Source organism: Engystomops pustulosus, chromosome 1 (genome assembly GCF_040894005.1).
Source record: "Engystomops pustulosus chromosome 1, aEngPut4.maternal, whole genome shotgun sequence".
In the NCBI taxonomy this organism is placed as follows: Eukaryota; Metazoa; Chordata; class Amphibia; order Anura; family Leptodactylidae; genus Engystomops; species Engystomops pustulosus.
Genome location: NC_092411.1, coordinates 51,749,356 through 51,773,340, shown reverse-complemented (window position 1 = coordinate 51,773,340; position 23,985 = coordinate 51,749,356). Strand labels below are relative to the sequence as shown.

The 23,985-nt window shown below is 39.4% G+C and overlaps 1 protein-coding gene across 2 annotated transcripts in view; it reads left to right on the top strand.

Annotated features, from left to right (window-relative positions):
• The window catches only part of FBXL17 (F-box and leucine rich repeat protein 17), a 469,629-nt gene that overhangs the window by 186,902 nt on the left and 258,742 nt on the right, over positions 1 to 23,985 (top strand). Inside the window, exon 7 of one of the 2 annotated variants that reach the window (XM_072140425.1) lies at positions 6,608 to 6,945. The exons of the other annotated variant lie outside the window; for it this stretch is intronic. Coding sequence (XP_071996526.1) covers positions 6,608 to 6,626 — 19 coding nt within the window. The 3' untranslated portion in view covers positions 6,627 to 6,945. Of the gene's footprint in view, positions 1 to 6,607; positions 6,946 to 23,985 lie in introns of those variants that run through there. 2 annotated transcript variants of the gene reach the window in all.

The following is a 23,985-nucleotide window of genomic DNA, read 5'->3' as shown; positions in this document are numbered from 1 at the left end:
TCGCAACCTCATGGCGGCGGCCGCCCCTCGGTATTCGGTCCCCAGCCGCCACTACTTTTCCCGATGTGCCGTCCCAGCCCTGCACCAGCACGTGTCAGACAACATCATCCGTGCCCTGACCAACGCCGTTTCTGACAAGGTCCACCTGACCACGGACACGTGGACGAGTGCTGCCGGGCAGGGCCACTATATATCGCTGACGGCACATTGGGTTAACTTGGTGGAGGCTGGGACCGAGTCTGACCCTGCGGCTGGTCATATACTGCCGACGCCGAGGATTGCGGGGCCTACCTCGGTCCAGGTGTTTCAGGCCTACTATGCCTCCTACTCCCACCCCTCCTCCACCTCCTCCTCCGAACTACCATCCGTGGGCATGGCGCCATCAGTCGGTAGCTCTAGGCACAGCAGCAGTGCCGTCGCTAAGCGACAGCAGGCGGTGCTCAAACTGCTGAGCCTAGGCGATAAAAGGCACACCGCCCAAGAACTATTACAGGGCATCACGGCGCAGACTGATCTGTGGCTGGCACCACTGAACCTGAAGCCAGGCATGGTTGTGTGTGACAACGGCCGTAACCTGGTGGCGGCTCTGCAACTCGGCAGACTGACACATGTGCCATGCCTGGCCCATGTGTTAAATCTGATAGTTCAGCGTTTCCTCAAGACATACCCCAATCTGTCTGATTTGCTCACGAAGGTGCGCCGCATCTGTGCGCATTTCAGGAAGTCCAGCACAGATGCTGCCACTCTCAGGGCAGCGCAGCGCCGCCTCCAACTGCCCGCTCACCGACTGTTGTGCGACGTGCCCACGAGGTGGAATTCAACACTGACCATGTTATCCAGAGTTTACCAGCAGCGCCGAGCGATTGTAGACTGCCAGATGTCAACTTCCACCAGAACTGGTAGTCAGGTCAATCAGCTTCCTCAAGTCTTCAATGAGGAGTGGACGTGGATGTCTGATATCTGTCAGGTGCTGAGTAACTTTGAGGAGTCAACACAGATGGTCAGTGGCGATGCCGCCATCATCAGCCTCACCATCCCGCTGCTTGGCCTGTTGAAAAAATCTCTGATCAGCATGAAGTCGGAAGCTTTGCGCTCGTCACAAGAGACGGGGGAAGAAGATTCCCTTGTTGATAGCCAAAGCACCCTTAGGTCTGTTTCTCAGCGCATATCGGAGGAGGTGGAGGAGGATGAGGAGGAAGAGGAGGAGAATGTTGGCGAGACACAAGAGGGGACCATTGCAGAGTCCTTCACTGTTCAGCGTGTATGGGCAGAAGAAGAGTAGTTGGAGGAGTTGGAGGAGGAGGAAATGGACAGTCAGGCCAGTGAGGGGAGTGAATTCTTACGCGTTGGTACTCTGGCGCATATGGCAGATTTCATGCTAGGCTGCCTATCCCGTGACCCTCGCGTTCAAAGAATTTATTCCAGCACCGATTACTGGGTGTTCACTCTCCTGGACCCACGGTACAAGCAAAATCTTTCCACTCTCATCCCTGGAGAGGAAAGGAGTGTGAGAATGCATGAATACCAGCAGGCCCTGGTGCACAAGCTGAAACAGTATTTCCCTTCTGACAGCACTAGCGGCAGAGTGCGTAGTTCTGCGGGACAAGTAGCGAGGGAGAGTAGGCGAGCAGGCAGCTTGTCCAGCACTGGCAAGGGTACGCTTTACAAGGCTTTTGCCAGCTTTATGTCACCCCAGCAAGACACTGTCCCCAGTCTCGGCAGAGTAGGGCTGATCTTTACAGAAAGATGGTGAGGGAGTACGTAGCTGACCATACCATCGTCCTAAATGATCACACAGCTCCCTATAACTACTGGGTTTCAAAGCTGGACATGTGTCACGAACTGGCGCTGTACGCCTTGGAGGTTCTTGCCTGCCCTGCCGCTAGCGTCTTGTCCGAGCGGGTTTTCAGTGCAGCTGGTGGCATCATCACCGATAAGCATACACTCCTGTCGACTGACAGCGCTGACAGGCTGACGCTTATTAAGATGAATAAAGCCTGGATTTCTCATAATTTCCAATCTCCACCAGGTGAAGGAAGCTCAACCTGAATAATTTATCCACTCCTCCTCCTCCTCATTTTCCTCCTTCTCCTCCTCTTTGTAGAGTAAAGCAGAGGAAACTGGCTATTTTTTGACAGGGCCCACTGGCTCTAGCTATAGTACTTTATGCATTTAATTTTTCTGGAGGGCCACCGACCCGGTCCTCTGTTTTAAACAATTTTTGGGACTGCCACATACAGGCACTCAATCTATTTCATTTTTCTGGAGGGCCACCTACCTGCTCCTCTGGTTTGAAAACTTTTTTGGACTGCCACATACAGGCACTCAATCTATTTCATTTTTCTGGAGGGCCACCTACCTGCTCCTCTGGTTTGAAAACTTTTTTGGACTGCCACATACAGGCACTATCCAAATTGAATTGTCTCCATAGCAGCCTCCACACGTTGTCTCCATTGCTACCTCCAAAAGTCGTCCATATAGCTGCCTCCATACATCGTCCCCTTATCAAACAAGGTGTGTCAGGCAGAAATTTGGGTTCTTTTCATGGATTCCACATCAAAGTTGTTAACTTTGTCGCCACCCTGCTGTGTTATCCACAAAATATACTGGCAAACTTTTATCATTTACCAATATTATTTCAGCGCTTCTTGCGCATCTGTTTACATTCCCCTCACCCGCCATATCCTAAACTTATAAGAACGCTACTACACTTGATCTTATACAAAAGGTTCTTAGAAGTGCTGTTTGGGGAGTAGCCTAGAGACAGGGGCTTGGATTGGCGAAAGCTCGCCTGGCAGCGGAGCGCCAGCTCCATGCGCATCATGCGCTTCTTGCGCATCTGTTTACATTCCCCTCACCCGCCATATCCCAAACTTATAAGAACGCTACTACACTTGATCTTATACAAAAGGTTCTTAGAAGTGCTGTTTGGGGAGTAGCCTAGAGACAGGGGCTTGGATTGGCGAAAGCTCGCCTGGCAGCGGAGCGCCAGCTCCATGCCAAGATCCAACTAACATAGTTTTAACTGCAGCACCTTTAATCTACTACTAGTTCACTGCCTCCATACATGGTCCCCTTATCAAACGAGCTGTGTCAGGCAGAATTTTGGGTTGTTTTCATGGCTTCCATGTTAACTTTGTCGCCACCCTGCTGTGTAATCCACAAAATATACTGGCAAACTTTTATCATGTACCGATATTATTTGAGCGCTTCTTGCTCACCTCCTTTGGTTCCTCTCTGCCACCCATTGGTTTGAAGCCTGAGTCCATTTAGGGTATGTCGCCATGCCACTCTCTAGCCTGCCGCTGCTGCCGCTGCCTCTGCATGAAGTCCCCTATAGTGTCAGGGTCAATTATTGGATGTTTTAGATGCTATCTAGCTTCATTCTGTCACTCTGCCATGGCCATGCTGTTGCCCATAATTTTGGCATAATGGTGCGGTTACGCAGCCTCAGAGGCATCCATGCATGCTGCCCCTGCTGTTTCCTGTCCATTTCCGTGGTGTTTCCATCCTTTTCTGAGGTTCCCAGGTGTTTGGCCAAGCTTCCCTGTGCAGAGCCTTGGTCCCCTTGAAAAATGCTCGAGTCTCCCATTGACTTCAATGGGGCTCGTTATTCGAGACGAGCACTCGAGCATCGGGAAAAGTTCGTTTCGAATAACGAGTACCCGAGCATTTTAGTGCTCGCTCATCTCTAGTGCAGAACTATTAATAGATATATATTGATAATTACCTAATATCCTGCCCCCACACTTACACACATACATTGCAAAATAACATGTGGTAAAGTGGCCAACCCCTTAAAGGGTATAATCATCTGGCCTGCCACTTTTGTCCATGTTCTGCTCCTACCAAGCATAACAAGTAGAAGACTCCTGTGTGAACCTAGTGATTACGGGGTTAATAATCTGTCATCTGATTTGCGTCTGTATACGATTGTAGTTCCGCACTTTGATTCTTGACACAAACTCCAGCGCCTTGTCGGGCTCACATAATGCGCTCTCCTGCATGCATACCTGATACACAACAGCTTTATTTAGCATTGCAGACAAGCTAGAGTTTCTTGTCTAATTTATTTCAATTAGGTTCGTACATTTATGCGTGTAATTGTCCCTCAAAAACCATAAAAATCAGTTACACTAAATGATGATTTATAAATTGTATTACAGTAAATTTGCAGTCAATTGGAACCAAAAACTTTATGGAAACCTAATGGATTGCACAGACATCAGTTAGAATGTGGGTTTTGAGTTGGCAAAAGGACTCTGCTGTCAGTATACAATAAAATGGTTAAAAAAGAGGAAAAAAAATTAAAACATGCATTATCCAAACATGCTTTTTCAGAGTTTGGGGTGGTTGGAAAGAAAGCCAGGCAAAATTATAATTTATTATCATGAGTTGTTGTATCCAGTTGTAACATATAAAGAAAAAAAAGTAATCTTTCAGCTCACCCCTTTAAGATGAACGCCTTGATATTGAGCGGTTGCTTGGACGTGCTGTGTGGGGACCAGAAGTAACTTGTAGAAAAAGATCTATAGATAGATAGACAGATATGAGATAGATAGATATGGGCTAAGGAGATAAATATGAGATGGATGGATATGATGTAATTTGTCAGCACCATGCGCTTATATACAGGAGGAAGTCCCACTACTCCATCTTGCTAATTATGTGTTGTCATGTATTAGCGATCATGTGATGCTACGGAGCAGGACTTCCGGTCAGCCGATCGAATGCTTAAATACTCTGTGCTGCAACATATCATTAGGCTACGACTAACGACTGGTCACGGTTCGAAACGCGTCAGTCCGATCATGTTATAGGACATTTTTATGGCTTTAAAGATATTTACTTAATACAGGCAGTCCCCGGGTTACATACAAGATAGGGTCTGTAGGTTTGTTTTTAAGTTGAGTTTGTATGTAAGTCGGAACTGTATATTTTATCATTGTAATCCCACCCAGAACTTTTTTGGTCTCTGTGACAATTGGATTTTAAAAATGTTGGGTTGTCATAAGAATCAATATTAACAATAAAGCTTCATTACAGACACCTCTGATAACTGTTACATCTGATCATTGTAGCCTGGGACTAAGGTACAATAAATTACCAATATCCAGAGGTCCGTTTGTAACTATGGGTCGTATGTAAGTCGAGTGTTCTTAAGTAGGGGACCGTCTGTAAAGTGGAAATTTAATTCAAGACATAACTATCTTTATTGCCTGGATGCCACACAACCCTTCTTCTTCTACATGTTGTATCCAGTGCATACCTGCACCACTATGTACAGTTACACAGGCTTAGAAGCAGAGTCTATGAGATCACTGCCGGAGCCCACAACTTTTACAGTTACTGCCATTTTACATTTAACAACCTGTATGCCATCTGATCTAAAAAAAAAAAATGTTGTGCGCACCTTCCCAAATTAGTTAAATCCTTTTTTTAAAAACCTAAACCTTGAATTTGGTGAGTCCAATCTCCCGGGACCTAGACCGGTTTTTTGGCTTGTAAAACCTGCATCAAAACTGTGCACTCGTGCCAAAAATTGCATCAGTTTTATGATAGAAATTACCCCCACAACACTGACTGCATTTCATATCTGTTTTGGATTTTTTTTCTCCTGTGGATATAAGTAGATGAAGATTACTGAAATGGATGTGTTTGGTGCTTTTTTTTGTCGTTTTTTTAAATAAAACCTCAAAAAAGTGGGAGGACTGTTGCAGCTGACTGTGTAAAATTGTGAGATGTAGCATCAATGTTTGTAGTAAAGAAAAAAAAGTTGGAAAGCGCAAATATAGTGTAGCAAGTTTAGTATTCCTGATCTCCAGTAGATAACTATAACTAGTTGCTCACCTTAAAGAGTTGTGTCAAAAGCCACAACCAACTTGTAACGCTTTTGTAGACCGAATCCACAGGGCTGCGCCGGTGGTCTCCTGACCAGTGGGTATGTTACAGATAGATGTTTGTGAGCATATAGCTTGCGTTTGAAAAAAAATCTTATTCGGTGCCCGTTTCTGGATTTTTCTCTTTTTTTTTTTTATTAATAATGATTAATCATTACTAATAATAATAAGTGAAAAATCCAGAAACGGGCGCCGAAGAGGATTTTTTTTTCAAACACAAGCTATATGCTCAAAAACTTCTGCCTGCAGATGTAGCCATCTTAATATTTCCATTGGTAATATTCCATTTGTTTTTCTCTATTTATGACTTTTGGCGTTCCCTTGCCATTTATTGTATTAATATGTTTGCATTAAACTTGTGTATTTGTATAATAGCTGTACTCAAAAAGTAATTTTGTAGTTCCTTTAAGACTGTCATGGGTTTTCTGTGTTTTGTAAAGATCCCAGTCCACATGTATGACTTATAAGTAGCTTCCTCCAGTTAAATGATTGATGAATGTTCTGTCCCCCTGTCTTCTTATCTTATCTCTCATTATTATGTCTTGGTATATGCTACCATATCACTGCTTTTCATAACTTGATCGATCCAAAAAATTATTTATAGAAACTCTTAAAGCCACAGACTTATTCAGCAAGTTATTTTTTTAAATAACAGAAGGAGAAAATAATTTTGACCATATTTTTTTTCTCTTCACATCACTTACCAGTTACCTATTGATCCGATGAAAACACTGGTACAGGAGCTAATAGCATACAATTGCTGCAATCAGACTGTGGCAGGAGGAATGTAAATGCTTCAGCTGCATCGCATCCTAACAGTACATCACATTTTCTCTGTTTGCCGGCAATTTATTTCATTGATTTGGACATTTTATTGGTTCTTGTCACTTGGTTTGCTCCTTTCCACTTAATTCCCTTTTCTCACTGCAAAAAAATATTTTCAAAATTTTTCACTTGCTTGTATACCAATGGAGAAAACTAAATCTTATGTCTTTGTTATTTAAAGAGATGTCCGAAGATTATGTTGAGGTAGTCTGATATAACAATATATCTGTATAATATAATATAACTGTATAATTTTGATATATTTGTGATCATGTTGCCCTACACAAAAAAAAGGATTTGTGATCTGTACCGCACAGTGAATGCCTCAAAGCAAAAAAAGCCTGTTAAAAACATTGTTGCAACTTTGCGTTTGTTGTTATTGTGAATTGCATTTCATTGCTTCCCAGTTATATTAATCATACATACCGGTAATAATGACATAAATATATCTCATGCAGTCGTAAAGTGATATAAGGCGAGGACTCACAGACTGACCCTTCTTCATACACGGCGGGTGACAACTGTAATACACAGCTGACACCTGTCAGAAGCTGCTGAGGTCAGTGAATCCGACAATGGCACCTAACAGTGCTGCATATGGACGCTAACATCTCGGATCTTCCAATCGGTTATCTTGACAGCTGGTAGCCTGTTTAGTGTGATCAGACCCCTAGGAGATCAGTTTGAGTACCCTAGGGGGCCTGAAATAATAGTTAAACAAAAACTAAAAATAAAGTTTTTAAAAGATATGAAAAAACTATTTTAAGAAATTTTAATCACCCTCCTTTCCTAGAACATAAATATATAAAGAGACACGTAAAATCATAAACTTTTTTGGTGTTTCCACGTCCCAAAATGTTGCTAAAACAATTATTCCCGTGAACAAACCCATGAAGGGTCAATAAACTCACTAAGTATGAAGAAATAACTAAACTATATAAATTTGATATCTTTGCAATTGTACTGAGCCAAAGAATAAACAGGATGTGTCTCAACTGCACATTGAAATAAATAAATAAATATCAGAATATGGCGCAACTGTGTTTTTGCCAATTGTACCACAATTTTTTTTCCAACTTTCCAGTACATGGCACAGAATATTAAATAATGTCAAATATTGCATATATCAAAAGCTTATAAAGGTTTGGAAACAAAAAAAAATACGGCTGTAAGGAGTGAAGTTAAAAAACCGAAAAGGCAGATATCAAGACCTCATATGGTCCTGTAAACTGAAACATATATATATAGGGCCTGTCCCTGAATCAGTTGATATCCAACTAGAGATAATCACAATGCAAAGCATTTGATCAGAAAAAAAAAAAATCTTAATAAAATCATTTTGTAAATTGCTAGCCATTTTTTCAGTTAGGCCTGAGAATGATGACATATAGCCACCACAGTGCACTGAGCTCCACAAAATCTACTCTGCCTGCAATTACATGTATTACCTGAACGTGATATAAACCCGCCCCTCCCGCCACATCTGATGTACAGTATATCGAGGTGCCGGCATCCTGATATATCTGACGTGTGGCGGGACCATTATACACAAAGTCCTGCCTGGCAAAGAATTTTGCAGAACCTGCACCAGTTACGATTTCAGGGACGCCTCCATTTATGGCCCCTTCCCCCTTATCTTTCCTTTCGTGTCTGTGTTTTTCAAAAAAGCTTCGAGCATGTGAGCAAGCCACCCCTCATCCCCACTTTCTTGCCTTCCCTCTCCCCACTTTTTACAGGTTGGTCACCTTCATTGGAAGCGCAGGTGATTTTTGTTTGATGGAGCTTGGTCGCTAGAGTAGCATTGCATTTTGAGTCAGGATGTTATAATCTGTACTTTGTGTCTGTGATGCTAGGAGTGAATCCTAATTTGTGGTATGCTTATGTACAAAGCCCATGCTTTGCATGTCGTAAGCAATATGTAAGTTTTTCTGTGTGACTTTAGAATAAAGCTCTTTTCAACCAAAAAAAAATATATATTAAAGGCTGAAAACTGACACATAAGTTTAGATAAATTACGGTACTGCCAAAGAATTAGATCTTGTCCGGATTGTTTAGAACAATCTCCCTGCAGAGGTCCTTCAGTGCTGTTTTTAAAGCAGAGTGGTCACACAAATATTGATTTGATTTCATTCTTATTTTGATCAATCATCTTTGCATATTTTCATTGTTAAAGATAAACTATCAACACTACTCATTTTGCTGCACAGGATTTTTCTCACTTGTCCAAAACGTTTGCGCAATAATCTATATTTTGTAAAAAAAAATTTTAAAAAATACTGCAAGGAATGATAAGTAATTAGGAGAATTTGTTTGCCTCAAAATTTCGGCCTGATCAGCAAGATATTCAGCTCCTAATATGTGCAGGGCTACTGCATTGCTTAAATTGGGGGCTACAGCTCTGCCTCATTTTATCGTTCCCTTTGATCTCCCCATCTAGATATTAAAGCAATTCTGTTTTTTGTTTTAGAAGGAAAGGGTATCCACTAATGATGAGAATGAAAGATCGGGGAATCTGAAGGTCTTGATTGCAATTTTGAGTATGTTTTATCTACAACTACAGTTAACTTCACTTGTGCAGACTGTCTGCATATTTTTATGTTTAAAAAAAAGGAATGAGTGTAAAATAATGAAAACCACACTTTCATTGCTTGGAACGTGCCTTCAAAAAGAAGGGAGGGGAGATGGGGGAGACGGTGCTGCTCTGTGATTGAGTCCCTATTGGCCTCTGATATGGAAGGATTTTACCCCGCTGCATTAAATAATGCTCTGCCTTTGATCAGTGGTACTCACATTTTATGATTCAGAAAGCTATATTGGCAGCTAACAGGATTTCAGGAAGACAAATGCAAATGCCCTTCATTTAGAATGTGAAGTTTAGGTTTAGCTTCATTTTATTTCGTGATATTCAAGAAATCAGTGGTGCGTTGCTTTACAAGGCGAAAAGTCTCCATTCATCAAGAGATGAGCTTTCTCCTTCCATGAGTAATGTGTGTCTCAATCAAACCGTATTGATTGGTTGTAATTATCTTTCAGCCAGTTATTAATACGTGTACATTGCATAGCTCCAACATGTGCAGCAGAGCTGTACAGATGGTTATTTCACATTAGTTTATATCCCAGAGGTCTATTGCACTTATTACAGAATTTGATTTGAAGCCGACTCTAAGATTTCAGGCCCATTGTCCTGCATGTATGGTTTTTCTATGTGGAACACTTGGAAATAAAAAGCATTCTTCTTCTCTCTTCAGAAGATTTCTTTTTCAGTAATGCAAACTTCCATGTGGAAATTCTTGCTAGCCTGTAAATATTGTTGCAGAAACCCTGTTTGGTATTCATCATCACATTTGATATTCGTTTAGACACCAATTCTGTAAAAAAAAAAAAAAAATTGTAATTTTAAGTTTTTTTATGTTTTGAAATTAAAGAATACATTAAGTTATGAGAGAGTTATTAAGTAGAGGTGGTTCATAGTCAAATTGAATGATTTTTTTAAAAGTAAAAAATAGCGTGTGTATAATTGTTTTTTCTTTGCTGTTTTTGAAAGCAAAATCAGAATTGTATCAAAAAAACACCACCTATCCATCAGTTTTTATTTTTCATCCACAGTTTTTTCAACCACCGATGTGTGTCCTTACCCTCAATATTTGCACTTTTGTTTTTATTTAACACCTATGTTTAGGATGCATGATTAATAGTAGTAGTAGGATTACTGGCTCTCACTTCACTCCTGGTTTGGACATCGGAGACTGCGTATGAAAAACTGAATGTGTGAATGCTCCCTAAGTATCTTCCAATTTGTAAGAAATGTTTTGCAGTGCATATGTATATGTGGTCACCGCAGGGTGGCAGGGCACCATAGGCTTCTATGGGGACATTTACGTGTCCCCACAACCGCAGTGTGAATGGGGCTTTATGGTGGTACCACAGACCGAATTAGAAATTTCAGGGATGGGTCAGTTAACAGATGGAGGAAAGGCAAGAAGTGGATGGTAGTGTGGTTTCTGCAGCGAAAATTTGGCAATTTAAGGGACAATACTTTCCACATCATATTCTATAAATTCAGCAAGGAAGTTCTTGCTCATATGGTTTGTGGAAAATAATTTTTACTAACTATAATACTTGAGCCCTGTATCACAGCGTATGTTTAATCATCCTTCAGCCTCTGATTTCTCTGAGGATTTGCTTGAAAAGATACAATATAATTTAGCATCTTATTGTAATGACTGCTCTGTACTGGTCTGATGCACAGTGGCTGGCAGCATTAGACAGACGATAAATGAGGAGAGGAGAAAAAACGTTTTTTATTGGCAGAAAGAGAAACAACATAATTAGGTGTTAACAAGTTTGTAAAGACACAAACGCTATATATGTATGTATGACCACAGTCTGCATTTACCCTAGTTTTTTGTGAGGGGGAGCAGATATGGCAAATGGTTATTTATATGTATGAATTCTCTTGCTCATTCTTGTGAGAAATGGGTCATTCTGGAACAGTGAGAAATGTGATTGCTGAATTTCAAGCAGCTATTGCCGCTCAGTTGGAACTGCTAAAAATGAGAAGAGGGTCAAACTGGCACTTGTTGCAATGTTTTATTCACTGTTTTCAGAGTTAAATTTGTTTGGATAAATATGATGTGAATATGTATGATATATACATAGAAATTTATATAAAAATGTATGACCATTATCCAGGCAAGGAATACCACTGAATCAGCAGTGAATATCCCTTTAATTGTCATTGTATTTTACATTATAGGGCTTTGTCCAGGAAATGTAGTGACCGTACCATACAAATTCTGTTTATTCTGTAGGCAGCTCTGCCATAGAGCAGATGACCAGATTTATACATAGTATAGTATAGTCATATTCTCATCTGTATCTTTAATACTTGTATGCTTTGTCATGAATTTATTTGGCAGTCCTATAAATGACATATAACGGCACTAGATCACAAGCTTTAACCATAGAAATGTTTGGCAGTTTTCTCAGCTGTTTTCACAGTCTTGCTTTATAACATTGTGTCCACTTTGAGCCTCCTGCTCTATAACATGCTGCCTACGGATAGAACATTATATACAATTTGCTTAGCTTCTCCTGCTTTTTAAAATGCTGCCTGCAGATAGGACACTATGAAATATCTGCTCAGCTCCTTCTGCTCTATAACATGCTGCCTGCAGATAGGATGTTGTACGATCTGCTCAGCTCCCCCTGCTCCATGCTAACGGCAGATAGGACATTATGTACAAACAGCTCAGCATCTTCTGCCCTTAACGGTACATTGGAAGTAGTGTCAGTGTGAGGACCATTTTCAGTCTGACGCTAGCCACAATTTAATATTTTGAAGTAAATATTACCTACCCAATGTATTCTTTTACAGGCATTACAAAATATTGCTGACTATTCCCCAAATAGATGGAGCAGGTTCTGTAAGCCACTTACAAGGATAATGTATCATTTATCTGGTGTATAATGGAGGGGGTAGTAGGGTAGCCTGTGGAGAGATCCTGTTTGTACATTTGTGCCAAATTGCTTTTGGAAAGCGTGCTTGTTTTCCACAAAGTTAAATGTTTTTCTTCATGGCTGTCTTCTGTTAGCAATTTATCTAATTAATCAATGGTTATTTATAAAAATAAAAGCAGTTTACTATAAAATCTAGTTTGCTGCATGAGAAATACCATTGACCACCATTTTTCCAAATAAACTCCGGGTTTTGGACGCTACACAACTTTAGAATAATGATTATTTCACACAAATATCCATCCTATAAATTACATTGCTCCAATTAAGTATTTTTTTTTGCCTAAAGTTCTTTTGTTTTTATTGCCCTTTTTATATTTACAGTTTTAGTTTTTAGTTTATTGTGAAAATGTTGCCTCCTTAAAACCGTTCCATTTCGTCATTTCACATGAAAATTTAGTGTGGACAACTTTAAGAAATAACTCTCAGCTATTTAATTTTGGTTCATTTTCTTTTATTCATTTAATAGGATCTTAAAACATGGTAAATGCCTTATTTAGTTCAAAAGCCAATTCTTAAATCACTGGAATTATATGGAAACAGTGCTGCATTGAAAGAATGTGCCAGTCTTTGACATCTGCATACAAACCACTTGTTCATGTTTTTCTTAAAACGCCTTTTTTGGATTAAGCATACAGACTTTACTGAATGAGCTCTCTTTGCTTCATTGGCAAGACCGATGAAATGCCGAATACGTTACACTGAATGGTGGAATATAGCATGGTTTGAACATTCTGGCATCAGAGCTCAGTCCGCTTCAAGAGCTAAACTGAAGAACTTCCTTTAGTATAAAGTCTTTGTACGGCTTTGGAAACTAAATCTTGGCATAGACATATTGCATTTGTAAGTAAAGTTTCTTTTATGAATCTGGTACGAAGGAATCTCATTCAGTGTTCATGGAGACTGGATTAATGTTTTATTCTAAAGGCCATGAAAGTTCTTCAGATGTTCCTCCTTCCCGTTACTCGCCAGGCATGGGTTACATAAACCTGTAACTGACCGGGTTCCTCAAGTGTGGATTACTTTATTAATGAAGCACTTGCTTCAATTCTTATTTGTTTAGAAGTCACAAGAAATTTACATTTTAGTTGACATTAGTTTGTGATTTTGACATATATAGAGTAAAATGCACCGCTGTTGTGGTGTTTCAGAGGTGGAATTCACTTCTAGTTAGGTGGGAAATGCACTAAAAAAGTGCATACGTTCCAGTCTTACACGTTGCAGATATGACAGAAAATGAGAAATGAGGTGGAATTCACTTCTAGTTAGGTGGGAAATGCCTAGAAGTTTTATATAAAACCGTGTTCAAAAGATTTTCCATAATTTTTACAACTGTAGTAAAAAGAAGTGCAGAAGTGCATCAGGATATGTCTGGGAATGTTTTTGGCACAGCATTGACCCATTTGTTGTGTCCAGGTAGGAGCCTGGAATGCTGCACAACATTGACCTGGGCACTTTCAGAGAAGCAGCAGCTGGGAAAGCTGTGGTCTGTATAAGCTGTTATATTTTTGGTAGTTCATTGATATAAAGTTAAAACACCTACACCCCTTTAGTGTAAGATGCAAAGTTGTGCAACAGTTGCATTGGAAATACCCTATCTATCCTACATGTGTATCTATTGAATTCCTATGAAGCATGGAAGCATTCACTTTTACTTTTATTCTGCTTGGGCAGCCCTTTTCTCCTCTTGTTGGGATCACGTAACTTGTTTTGTGGGAAAAACTCTTTAAAGTGGACAACCTTTTTCATCTATGTGAGAATGTACTTCCTGTTTTTTTTTTTTTTTTTTTTTTTAAGAGTGAAGAGTAATTTGTACAAAAACCCATTAAATAATATTGCAGAAATGAAATGAGCATACTCCTGACAAAGGTCACCTCTTCCCTAGGGCAGCAGACCCACACTTAACCAACTGCACCCACACACAAAGCACTCTGCAGAAGCTACTCCCACTCCATGTTTGAGATGGTCTGGGCCACCAGCCATACATCCCAAATCAAAGAGAATCAATCTCTTTGAGACCTATTTGGTAAATACTCCTAACATGCCCACACTCTAGCGCTGTGCAAAAGTTATGGCATGAACGGAAAAAACTATCTTTGCTCCGGGGAAATTAAGCCAGACTGAATCTGCAACTTCTAATAGCATGATGCAAGGACGATCTGAGGCATCAGTGTAATCTGAAATTACTTTCAGTTCTCTCCGGAACATAAATTCCAGTGCCTGGCTCCAATCCTATTTTGAAGACTGTTCTACCCAATAAGATGCACATCGTACAGATTTTTGGAGTGGCACTTGAAGTCCATCATCTCTGGATGTAAACACTTTTGAGCATCCTGCTGTTATCTATAAATAACCTGCCAAATAAGTCAATGCAAACATGCATTGGTTATTTTCTTGTAATTCTTAATATAAGAAGTTAATGTATCTCTATCCATAATGACTGCCCTCCTTTGCATTGCTGTGGATTTTATAATTGATATGATTAGAAAAGAAAGAAATGACTCCGTATCTCCAACAGACAAACTTTTTGACCTAATCTGGTATATAGCTACAGGAGTATAATAATACACAATCTCTAAAATATGACAGCAGTTCTTAAAGGGAATGTATGGCTGTTAAAATGAAGTCCTTTTTGCAGACAGTTTGTGGAACTTTACAGATTAATTACCATATATATATATATATATATATATATATATATATATATATATATATATAGATGGATAAATATAAAATATAAAATTGTTAGTAGTGAAAAGAGTCTGGTAGCTTTATTCTACCTCCAGCAACATTTCTTTTAGCTGTGCCACTATTTAAACATTTACATTCCATCTACAAGCACTTTTAGATATCCCATTCTAAATCCATAGGCATTTATATTTATTGTGTGAAGTCCCGTGTCTACAAGGAGAACTCGTACTTCCCGACCCTAATCACAAGCCTCTCACTCAGCCAAACCCGTTCCCTACACTGTACTAAAGAGAACCAAACCGGTCGAAGCAGCACTGTCTACAGTTGGGAGTCTGTTCCTTCTGTAATAGATATACTGGTTTGGTTTTAATCCTGCATCATGTCATAAGGTTTCCTGAAGGTCATGCTTGATGTCAAGGGAGCTGCCTAACAAGGTAGCTAAAAGAGGCGTGGTTTTCCTTATCTTTACCTGGAAAGCTTTGCATATTTTGCCTGCATTCTCCAAAGGCAGCCTTGCATGATAGATCAGTCACTCCATGGAATAAATTTTCACTGCTATCGAGTCTTGTGAGGGGTTGCCACACACATCCTACATCTCGGCACTGCAATCTACTAGGCTTTCTAAAGTTGGCATGCATCAGCTTGACAGTGGCAGTCCATGCCATGAAGCTTGCCAGTGCACACTTTTTGTCCAGATCTTCGGTCTGCACAGTTGTTACAAATAAAATAGATTCAACCCAATTTGTCTTCTCATTTATATGACTTAGTAATAACTGTGGTCTTTATGCTAATGTACGCTGTTCTCAAGTGCTGGCTGATGTAATGTGGTGTTAGTGTAGGAAACAGCTAGTCACTGACGTGGCTTCCATCCCATCCTTGTCAACACTATGACATTGAATCTGACAAGTACTTTAACTCATGACTCCATAGTAGTGCCGTGGGCTGTTTACAGACATGTTGGCTTTTACTACATAAGACTGGATGGATAGCACTCGGCAGACTTCCTGAGTTGCAAGACTCAATGGAGGTCCTATTCTTGCCTATGTTTTCATCTCAGGTAATCTTTTCTACTGTCATCAATGCATGAGTGGATGTTAAAATCCTGATGACATACCGGCTGCAAACAACAAAGCACCATGTCCCTTGTTTGCGGCCATAGGGTGCCCATATTTATATGCAGGAAGGCTGAGGTAGTGAAGTAGTGGTATAATATGCATAGCATATGCCTGTAATGTATTGGAGCCTTCAATGACAGAATCTCTTGATATAAAAAGCAAACAATCTACATCTCTGTAACTGAAACCACAATGCAGGTGCGAACTGAGCCCAACCTGTGCTTCTGGCAGCCTGCATGTCACCACACCACAGTTTTCTGGCTTTGTAGAACATTTTTGAGTTTCTTGCCCAGAGATAATGGTGAAGGAGTAGTTTCTTTCCAGGACACTTAACAGTGGGAATCACCATTTAACAGTCAGCCAGCTAATTGGTCATTGGCTTAATCTTATATTAGATCTGAATGTCACATAACTGGCATGGTGTGTACAGCACAGCGTCTGCCATTATTATCTTATGTGTTCATTAGTATTCATCTACATACCATTACACTGCAGGCATTCCCTTTGGTCGCAGACATTGGCAGGAAAGAGCTGGCAGTACTACCTTATGAATGTCATTTACTATTGGTCAGTCAGGAAAACTGCGGTTACATTGAATGCTGCTCAGAAACAAACAGTTTTATTTTTTACCTTTTTTTCCAAAGGGTATTCCAGCAATATGAACTTCGATACAAAAGCCCACAATGGTATAAATAAATGAATACAACAAAACCCAGTGTTATTCATCATTAAACAGAGTTTAAATAGTTTGCTTTTAGGGTTCACAAAATTTTATGGGATTTCTAAATTGGCGGCGTTATCTCTAAGATAGCCTAATATCTTTATTATGTAAACATCCCTAGGGGATTGAGATTTGAGAATTTTCTTTTTTGGAAAAACTCCTTTAACCCCTTCCCGACGCGCGTCGTGAAGTGCGGTTCGGCTGCAGGTGCTTGCTGCAGGCTCACGGGCTCAGCCCTCTCCATAGGCAGTAAGTCTTTGCTGTATATTCCTGCATAACCCGTCAGTGGCTCAGACCTTCTAGGGTTAATGTATCCTAGAGGGTTTAAAAAATAGTAAAAAAAAAAACTTTAAAAAAATAAAGTAAAAAACCTAAAAGTTCAAATCACTCCCCTTTCCCTAGAAGTGATATAAAACGTAATAAAAAGTAAAAATCACAGACATAATAGGTATCGCCAAGTCCCAAATTGCCCTATCTATCAAAATATAAAACCGGTCATTGCCGGCGTTTACCCCCATAACAGAAAATAGTGCCCAAATGTCTGAAACACAACTTTACACCTCACAAAAAATGTCGCACAAACCTTAAAATGGTAGCAGCGAAAACGTATGCTCATTTAGCAAAAATTGACACATCACACAGCTCTGTACACCAGAGTATGAAAAAGTTATTAACGTCAGAAAATGGCGAAATTTTTTTTCTTTTTCGTAAACAATCGTTTAACTTTTGAAAATGTGTTAAAACGCAATAAAACCTGTATAAATTTGGTATCACCATGATCACACTGAACCAAAGAATAAAGCAGAGGTGTTATTTGGAGCGCACGGTGAAAGTCGTAAAAACTGAGCCCACAAGAACATGACGTGAAGATATTTTTTTCCAATTTTTTTTCCGGATAGTAACATTTGTTACGCACAAAATTAGCCCTCACCCAGGGCTCTACATGGAAAAACGAAAAAGTTACAGATTTTTGAAGGTGGAGAGCGAAAAAGCCCTGCGTCCTTAAAGGGTTAAAAAAAAGAAATGAAATAATAAGAATCTGTTACAAGACTTGTGATGACTGACTGATCCTATTACGTCTATGATTACTACCGAATCAGAGAATAATAGTATTAGCAGTGACCCTACTTAATATTGATCTGCCAGCTCCAGGCACCAGGATTTGTACCTGTAAGGCTTTGAATGTTCCCTGCATTGTGCAGCATAGAATTAGCCTTTGTATACACAGACTCCAGTTAATGGGATAAGCCTAATTAGCCCATGAGCCATATATAACAACAGGCGTAATGCCAGTCACCAAGTACCATAGTGTTAGCGTTTCAGATTGCAGTTTAGACTTGGGTATTTTCTCATCCGCTGTAATATTTCCTGGCATTCTTCAGCTACCCAGCAGTTTTGCTGCACAGTATGCCTGCAACGTCTCGACTGAAAGGTGTATTAAGATGTGAAATTAAATTATTTTCTATTGACACTAACAAGCTTCTTGCTGTCTTTGAGGAAATGGCTCCTGTAAGAGACTGGCATTATCCAGATGGTCCGTCTTCCTGTTATATCGGTAGCATTACCTGCTTCATGATTTTATGGACTGGGATCCTTTCAGTGTTAATATCTATCCCCTGAACATCTGATTTGTAATATGGTACAGAACTGTGCTACTATTGTGTTTTGATGCATTTACAAGAACACAATTATGCGATAACTTTGCACATTAAACAGTATAATTATATGCAGTTACTTAAAGCAGTGATTTTCAACCTGTGTGCCGTGGCACACTAGTATGCCGCGACACATGGTCAGGTGTGCCGCGGGGAAATTTCCCCAAACTATGGTGCCCCCTGTGTTTTTGTTACAATGTAGGAGACGTGTACAATAACAGATGTGCAAGCTTTGAACCTTGTGCGACAAAATGACGCCACCAAGGCCGGCGCATCATCCTGAGAGCGGAGAGACTCTAGCATTTGCCCACCGCCAAGGTAATGCCCACCAATAATGCTGACTATATGAGCTTTTGCCTGAGTATATGAACTGTTGGCAGAATACTCAGCATATGAACTGGTACTTTTAGTACTCCAGCAGTATACTGCATATAACAATGAGAAATGTAAAATGAGAAGTACTATAGTCATGAGGCTGGAGTACTACAAGTACCAGCTCATATGCTGAGTATATGAGCTGGCACTTGTACTCTGGCCTCATGGCCATAGTACTTCTCATTGTACCCCTTTATTTTGCAGTATATGAGCCACATAATAATCAGCACCATATACTAAAAACCGGGAGAAACTGAGAACTGTTGAGGAAGAGCTTCGTGTGTGTCTTTCCACCATTCCTGCCAGGATATCCCTTTTGTGTTTATCGAAACAGGCCCAGGTTTCACACTGAGTAAAATAAATTTAGAATCTATATTATTAACTATATGTATGATATGACTGTTTTAGTGTCATTTTGTGCTATTTTAGTTGGTGGTGTTCCCCAGGATTTTCTAAGTATAAAAAGTGTGCCGCGGCTCAAAAAAGGTTGAAAATCACTGACTTAAAGTATGCATATTTTAACAAGAGGAATCAGTATTTTCGTAGAGCATCTTATATTAAATGTTAACAGTTGACTCAGAAATTAGTTTTAGTATGTAAGGAAATATCCTTTTGGATGTGTCGCAGGCCCATTTACAGTGGATGGCTGGGAGCCTCCCTGTGTAAGTCAGAACAGTGAATAAGCCTCGATGCTTGACTTGCACTACTGATTTCTATTAAAGGAAACCCCCTCATCAAGAACAGGCACAATAAACCTTACTCGCCCCTCTCCCAATTTGCTTTTGTTGAAAAGTACAGCACACGCGTCCCAGCTTAGATCTTTTTTCCTCCCACCAGTAAAATTGTTTCCCAAACTTTTTCTGCATTTGTCTTTTATTACTCAACCTAATGGCTTGTGACTCTGCCCACAGCCGCATAGCTCCACCCATTGCGGCAATCTACACCTACTGGTGTACTACTTACATTTCATTATGGTACTGAATGTATGGGGTTTTCTAATTATTTCCTATAGCATATGTTTTAAACTGCTCTTTTTACAGTATGTACGTATGTGTGTGTGTATGTATATATATATATGTGTATATATATGTGTGTATATATATATATCTGTATAGTATGTTCACTATATAAGAGTGACATATGTATTCTCTGTATAACAGGACATACAAAGATGGATTTTATAAATAATTTAAAGGGAATGTCGACGTAAGAGGGATTTCTGAAGCATAGCTAAGTAATTATTGATATGCGTAAGATCAATCAATTGAAAGAATCGTTATAGTTCTTAGATTCAGGGTATCTTTGCAAATTAGCAGCTTTATGAAGGTCTTGAACTCCAGCGGGGTTAAATTTATGTTTCCAGCCTCCTTCAACAGAAGTTTGTATAACCTGAAGCAATATTGTAGAAAGTGAATCACTTCCATGCTGCATTATTATGGCTGCCGTGCTCTATACAAGTGAATATGAACAATGGTAGATTTATATGAAATATAATGTTTTATGTTGTGAATTACATTTCTTGAAAATATTTTATTGGAGTGAACCTAGGGGTTAAGCCCTCTATAATTCTAACATTTTGAATGTAAGAAACACAGCTAAATATGTAGAAAGCTGGAGTTGTTCTTTGGTGAAGATCCCTAGTACAGTACTGTAATGTATGATTTTTTATTATTTTGCATTTAAATTCCTATATGTTAGTCTTCTTACACAGATGCAGTTTGTGTCATCTATAGTACACAAATAACAGCATAAGCAAAGATTTTTTTTAAACATTGGAACATGAGGTGTTGGGAGTTCAAACCAGTGTTTGAATTTAGTATTATGAATCTCCATTAAACAAACACGATATAAAGGACTTACATACAGTACTCTTTGACATGTTGCCACAAACTTATAATTTCCTAAAAAAACAAAGATCAGGGACCTCCTCATTGGGATCTTCCACGAATATCAGCACAGGACTCCACAGGTATGGTTAAAATTCTTTTTTATTTTTTTAAAAACAAATATACATATACATAAGATTACTATTATGCCAATAAGCAAAACATGTATGTACTGGAGTCTTCCTCAGTTTCTATATCCAGACATCAACTGAGGAAGAGTCCAGTACGGACTAGAAGCTCTTCTTGCTTATTGGCCTAATTTTGTATAATTCTTTTTTAAAAAATCAAAAAAGGATTTTGAGTTTTGTGCTGATAATCGTTAAAGATCCCTACCAGGAGGTCCCTATTCTTTGGCTATACACGTGGTCAACACTTCCAAATGGCAGCAGACATCCCTTTCTTTTAGAAACATGCAATTCACAAATTGTGCCGGTAGCACAACCCAATCAGGTGAGCAGACACCTTTGAAACTTTATACCTTGGTTGGTCTACACATGATAGCACTTATTTTCTCCTTCCTAGCTTCAAAAACTTTTTTTTTATTTCCTGAAAACAAAATGTAGATGCAAGTAGCTTCAGGATGGTTGTAGCCGTGTCCAGGGTCAGATTAGGACTGCCATGGGCACTGGGCTGTATGAATATTATAGCCACTACAAGTTCGGAATTCACTTCCTACATATGGTACTGGAATCAAGTTTTTTGTGGAATGGAGGATGTGTCCCTTTTGCCTGCTTCAATTTGATGTTTCAGGATCTTTGGGGGACCTTCAAATGTCCTGCAAGGCTGTTGTGAACATGTGTATTGAGATGAAGGTCCATGTGAGTATAATATTTGGTGGTTGGTCTAGGGGGCCCATGACCACCTGCATTATAATCCCCTACTGGCCTTGTCCACCTATCAAGTCACCACCATGGTGGACAATTTCCTTCATTGGTGCCTCATGTGTTTCTTATCCTCAAACCTCCTTCCTCTAGCCCTGACCACCAATGTTCTCTACTATCTTCTTCATCCCCAGTTCCCCTAGTAAACAGCATTTCTCAAGTTTGATATACAAGTAAAACCTGTGTAGTCAGTATATAGCTAAAAGTAAACAGATAATTTTACATAAAAAAACAACTATGCAACTTTGTAGCGAGCACCAGACAAGCCACAGAGGGCCAGGGATCTAGTTTGCTGCACTTCTACAGTTTTAGCTGCTTGATATAGAAGCAATGCCTGTATAGTCAATAAATATCTAAAAATAGTGCTGTCAGATAATTTAAATAAAAAATATAAGGTGCGCTTATCCAGTGTCAGCTGCTTTGTATACAATAAAGCCCTGTGTAGTAAGTATTTATCTAAAATGTAATCCTGGTATGAAATAATTTTCAATTTCAAAATAAAAACAACTTTTAAAATTGAACAATTGTGTAACCAGAAAGTGGGAGGGGGCCAAGTGTGATTGACTCCAGTTTCAGCTGCTCGTTATTCAAGCAAGCACAGTACAGTCAGTATTAATTAAAAAAAAAATATAGTTTTCCTGCTTCATAGAACTCCAATATTTGATTGATTTGTACAGACCAAGCCTCTACCTCGAGATGTTCATGTATTGTATAGTCTTTATGGGTTGTTAATATCATCAGAAAATTATTAGAACTGAAATATACTTTGAGTTTTTTGAATTGCAGTTTTTTCTCTTAGGTTGAAAAAAAATTAAATTTGAAGTACAATGCCAATTTGATTTCTTTTGCAAATTTGTAATTTTTCCCCTAACACTAATAGGATGAGATTATAGCCTTTGTGGCATTTATTATGCCGGATTTTTATTTTTAATTAGTGGGATTCTCAGGAGACAGAACCTTTTTACCACTAGGCTTTTTGAAATCCCTAAGATAAAAAGAAAAGGTTCTTTTAGAACATTATTTACATGATTTTAATTAATGATTATAATCTCTATGGTCATTTCTCCAAAAGAGCATTTAATCCTGTAACTAACTACATTATTTGCATTTTCCCCAAAAAAAAGCAAAAAATAAAAATGCAGGTCCCACAGGCTTATTGTCAGTGTTTTTTTTTCTCCCTTTTCCCCTCAAACGAAACTTATTTTTAGAGAATTTGGTTTGTTCCTCCTCCAAGTCCCATTTCAGACCATAACACCTGTTTTTCATGCAGAGTAAACTGGTGAAAAACTAAAAGTTTGCTGCTTTTGCCAAGACCGAACATAGCCCTTGGCAAGGTTACCTTTGAAAACAGTTTTTCATGCAGAGACAGTATACAAGCTGCATCACGATGCCAAGATCCTCTGACTAATGAAGGGTTGTAGCAATAGTGTATTCTTTTCATTGCTAGCGGCATGTATATGTAGCATTCTGGTGAGGAGAGTCACTCTGCCGTTTCAAACAAAAGCTAGAAGTTTAACCTTCTAGGAGCAAGGTCAATGTTAGTTTTGTATTGATGGCACAGAAAAAAAAGCAACTTCATAGGACAATAAAAGGCAAATTCTTTGCTAGCTGAATCTGCAACAGCCTGTTTTTAGCATAGTTTTCATCTAACTCACAGGGGGAACTTTTTTGTGTATTTACAAAGTTAGCAATCAAATGAGAAATGCAAAGATGTCTCATATTGAATACTATTCTGCAATGGTATTTAGAGGGGAGCTTCCTCTCTAGAATTTTTAATGTGGCAACTAAGATAATCGTTCATTTGTATGCAGTTTCATGTAGATTGAAAAATCTGCTTAAATGTTTCAATGACAGGTAACTACCTTGATTTCCCAAAAATAAAACTTTCCCTGAAAATGAACCCTTGCTTGATTTTGTTGCCTTCTCATGGTAGGGTTGTAATATAAGCCCTGCTTTGAAAACAAGGGCAAGTTACAAGGGGGCACACTTTTAACAGCTAAATCATCTGGATTGTGGCACGTAGAAACACAATTCTGGTGTCATTTTTTAAGGGTCTACGCTAAAATGGCATCTACCACCAGGATGAAGGATTGCAAGCCAAACACGCTCTAGGTCAGTGATAGCGAACCTTTTAGAGACTGAGTGCCCAGGCTACAACTAAAATCCACTTTTACCGTTATTTACCGTTATTTACCGTAACTTATTACTACTTGTTCTTCCACATGTTTCAATCGTATCAGCCCCTAAGGCCACCAATACAGTTGAAAGAAGGAGGTAAAATTCAGACACTCATTGTAGCTTTTCTCCAGAGGAAGAATGAAGGGTCCAGCAGGATGACCTCCAAAGATAATGCAGCCCCTTCCACACCTTCTTACTTTTCTTGCAGTTCCAAACAGCCAATGGAGTGTTTCTTTAAAAT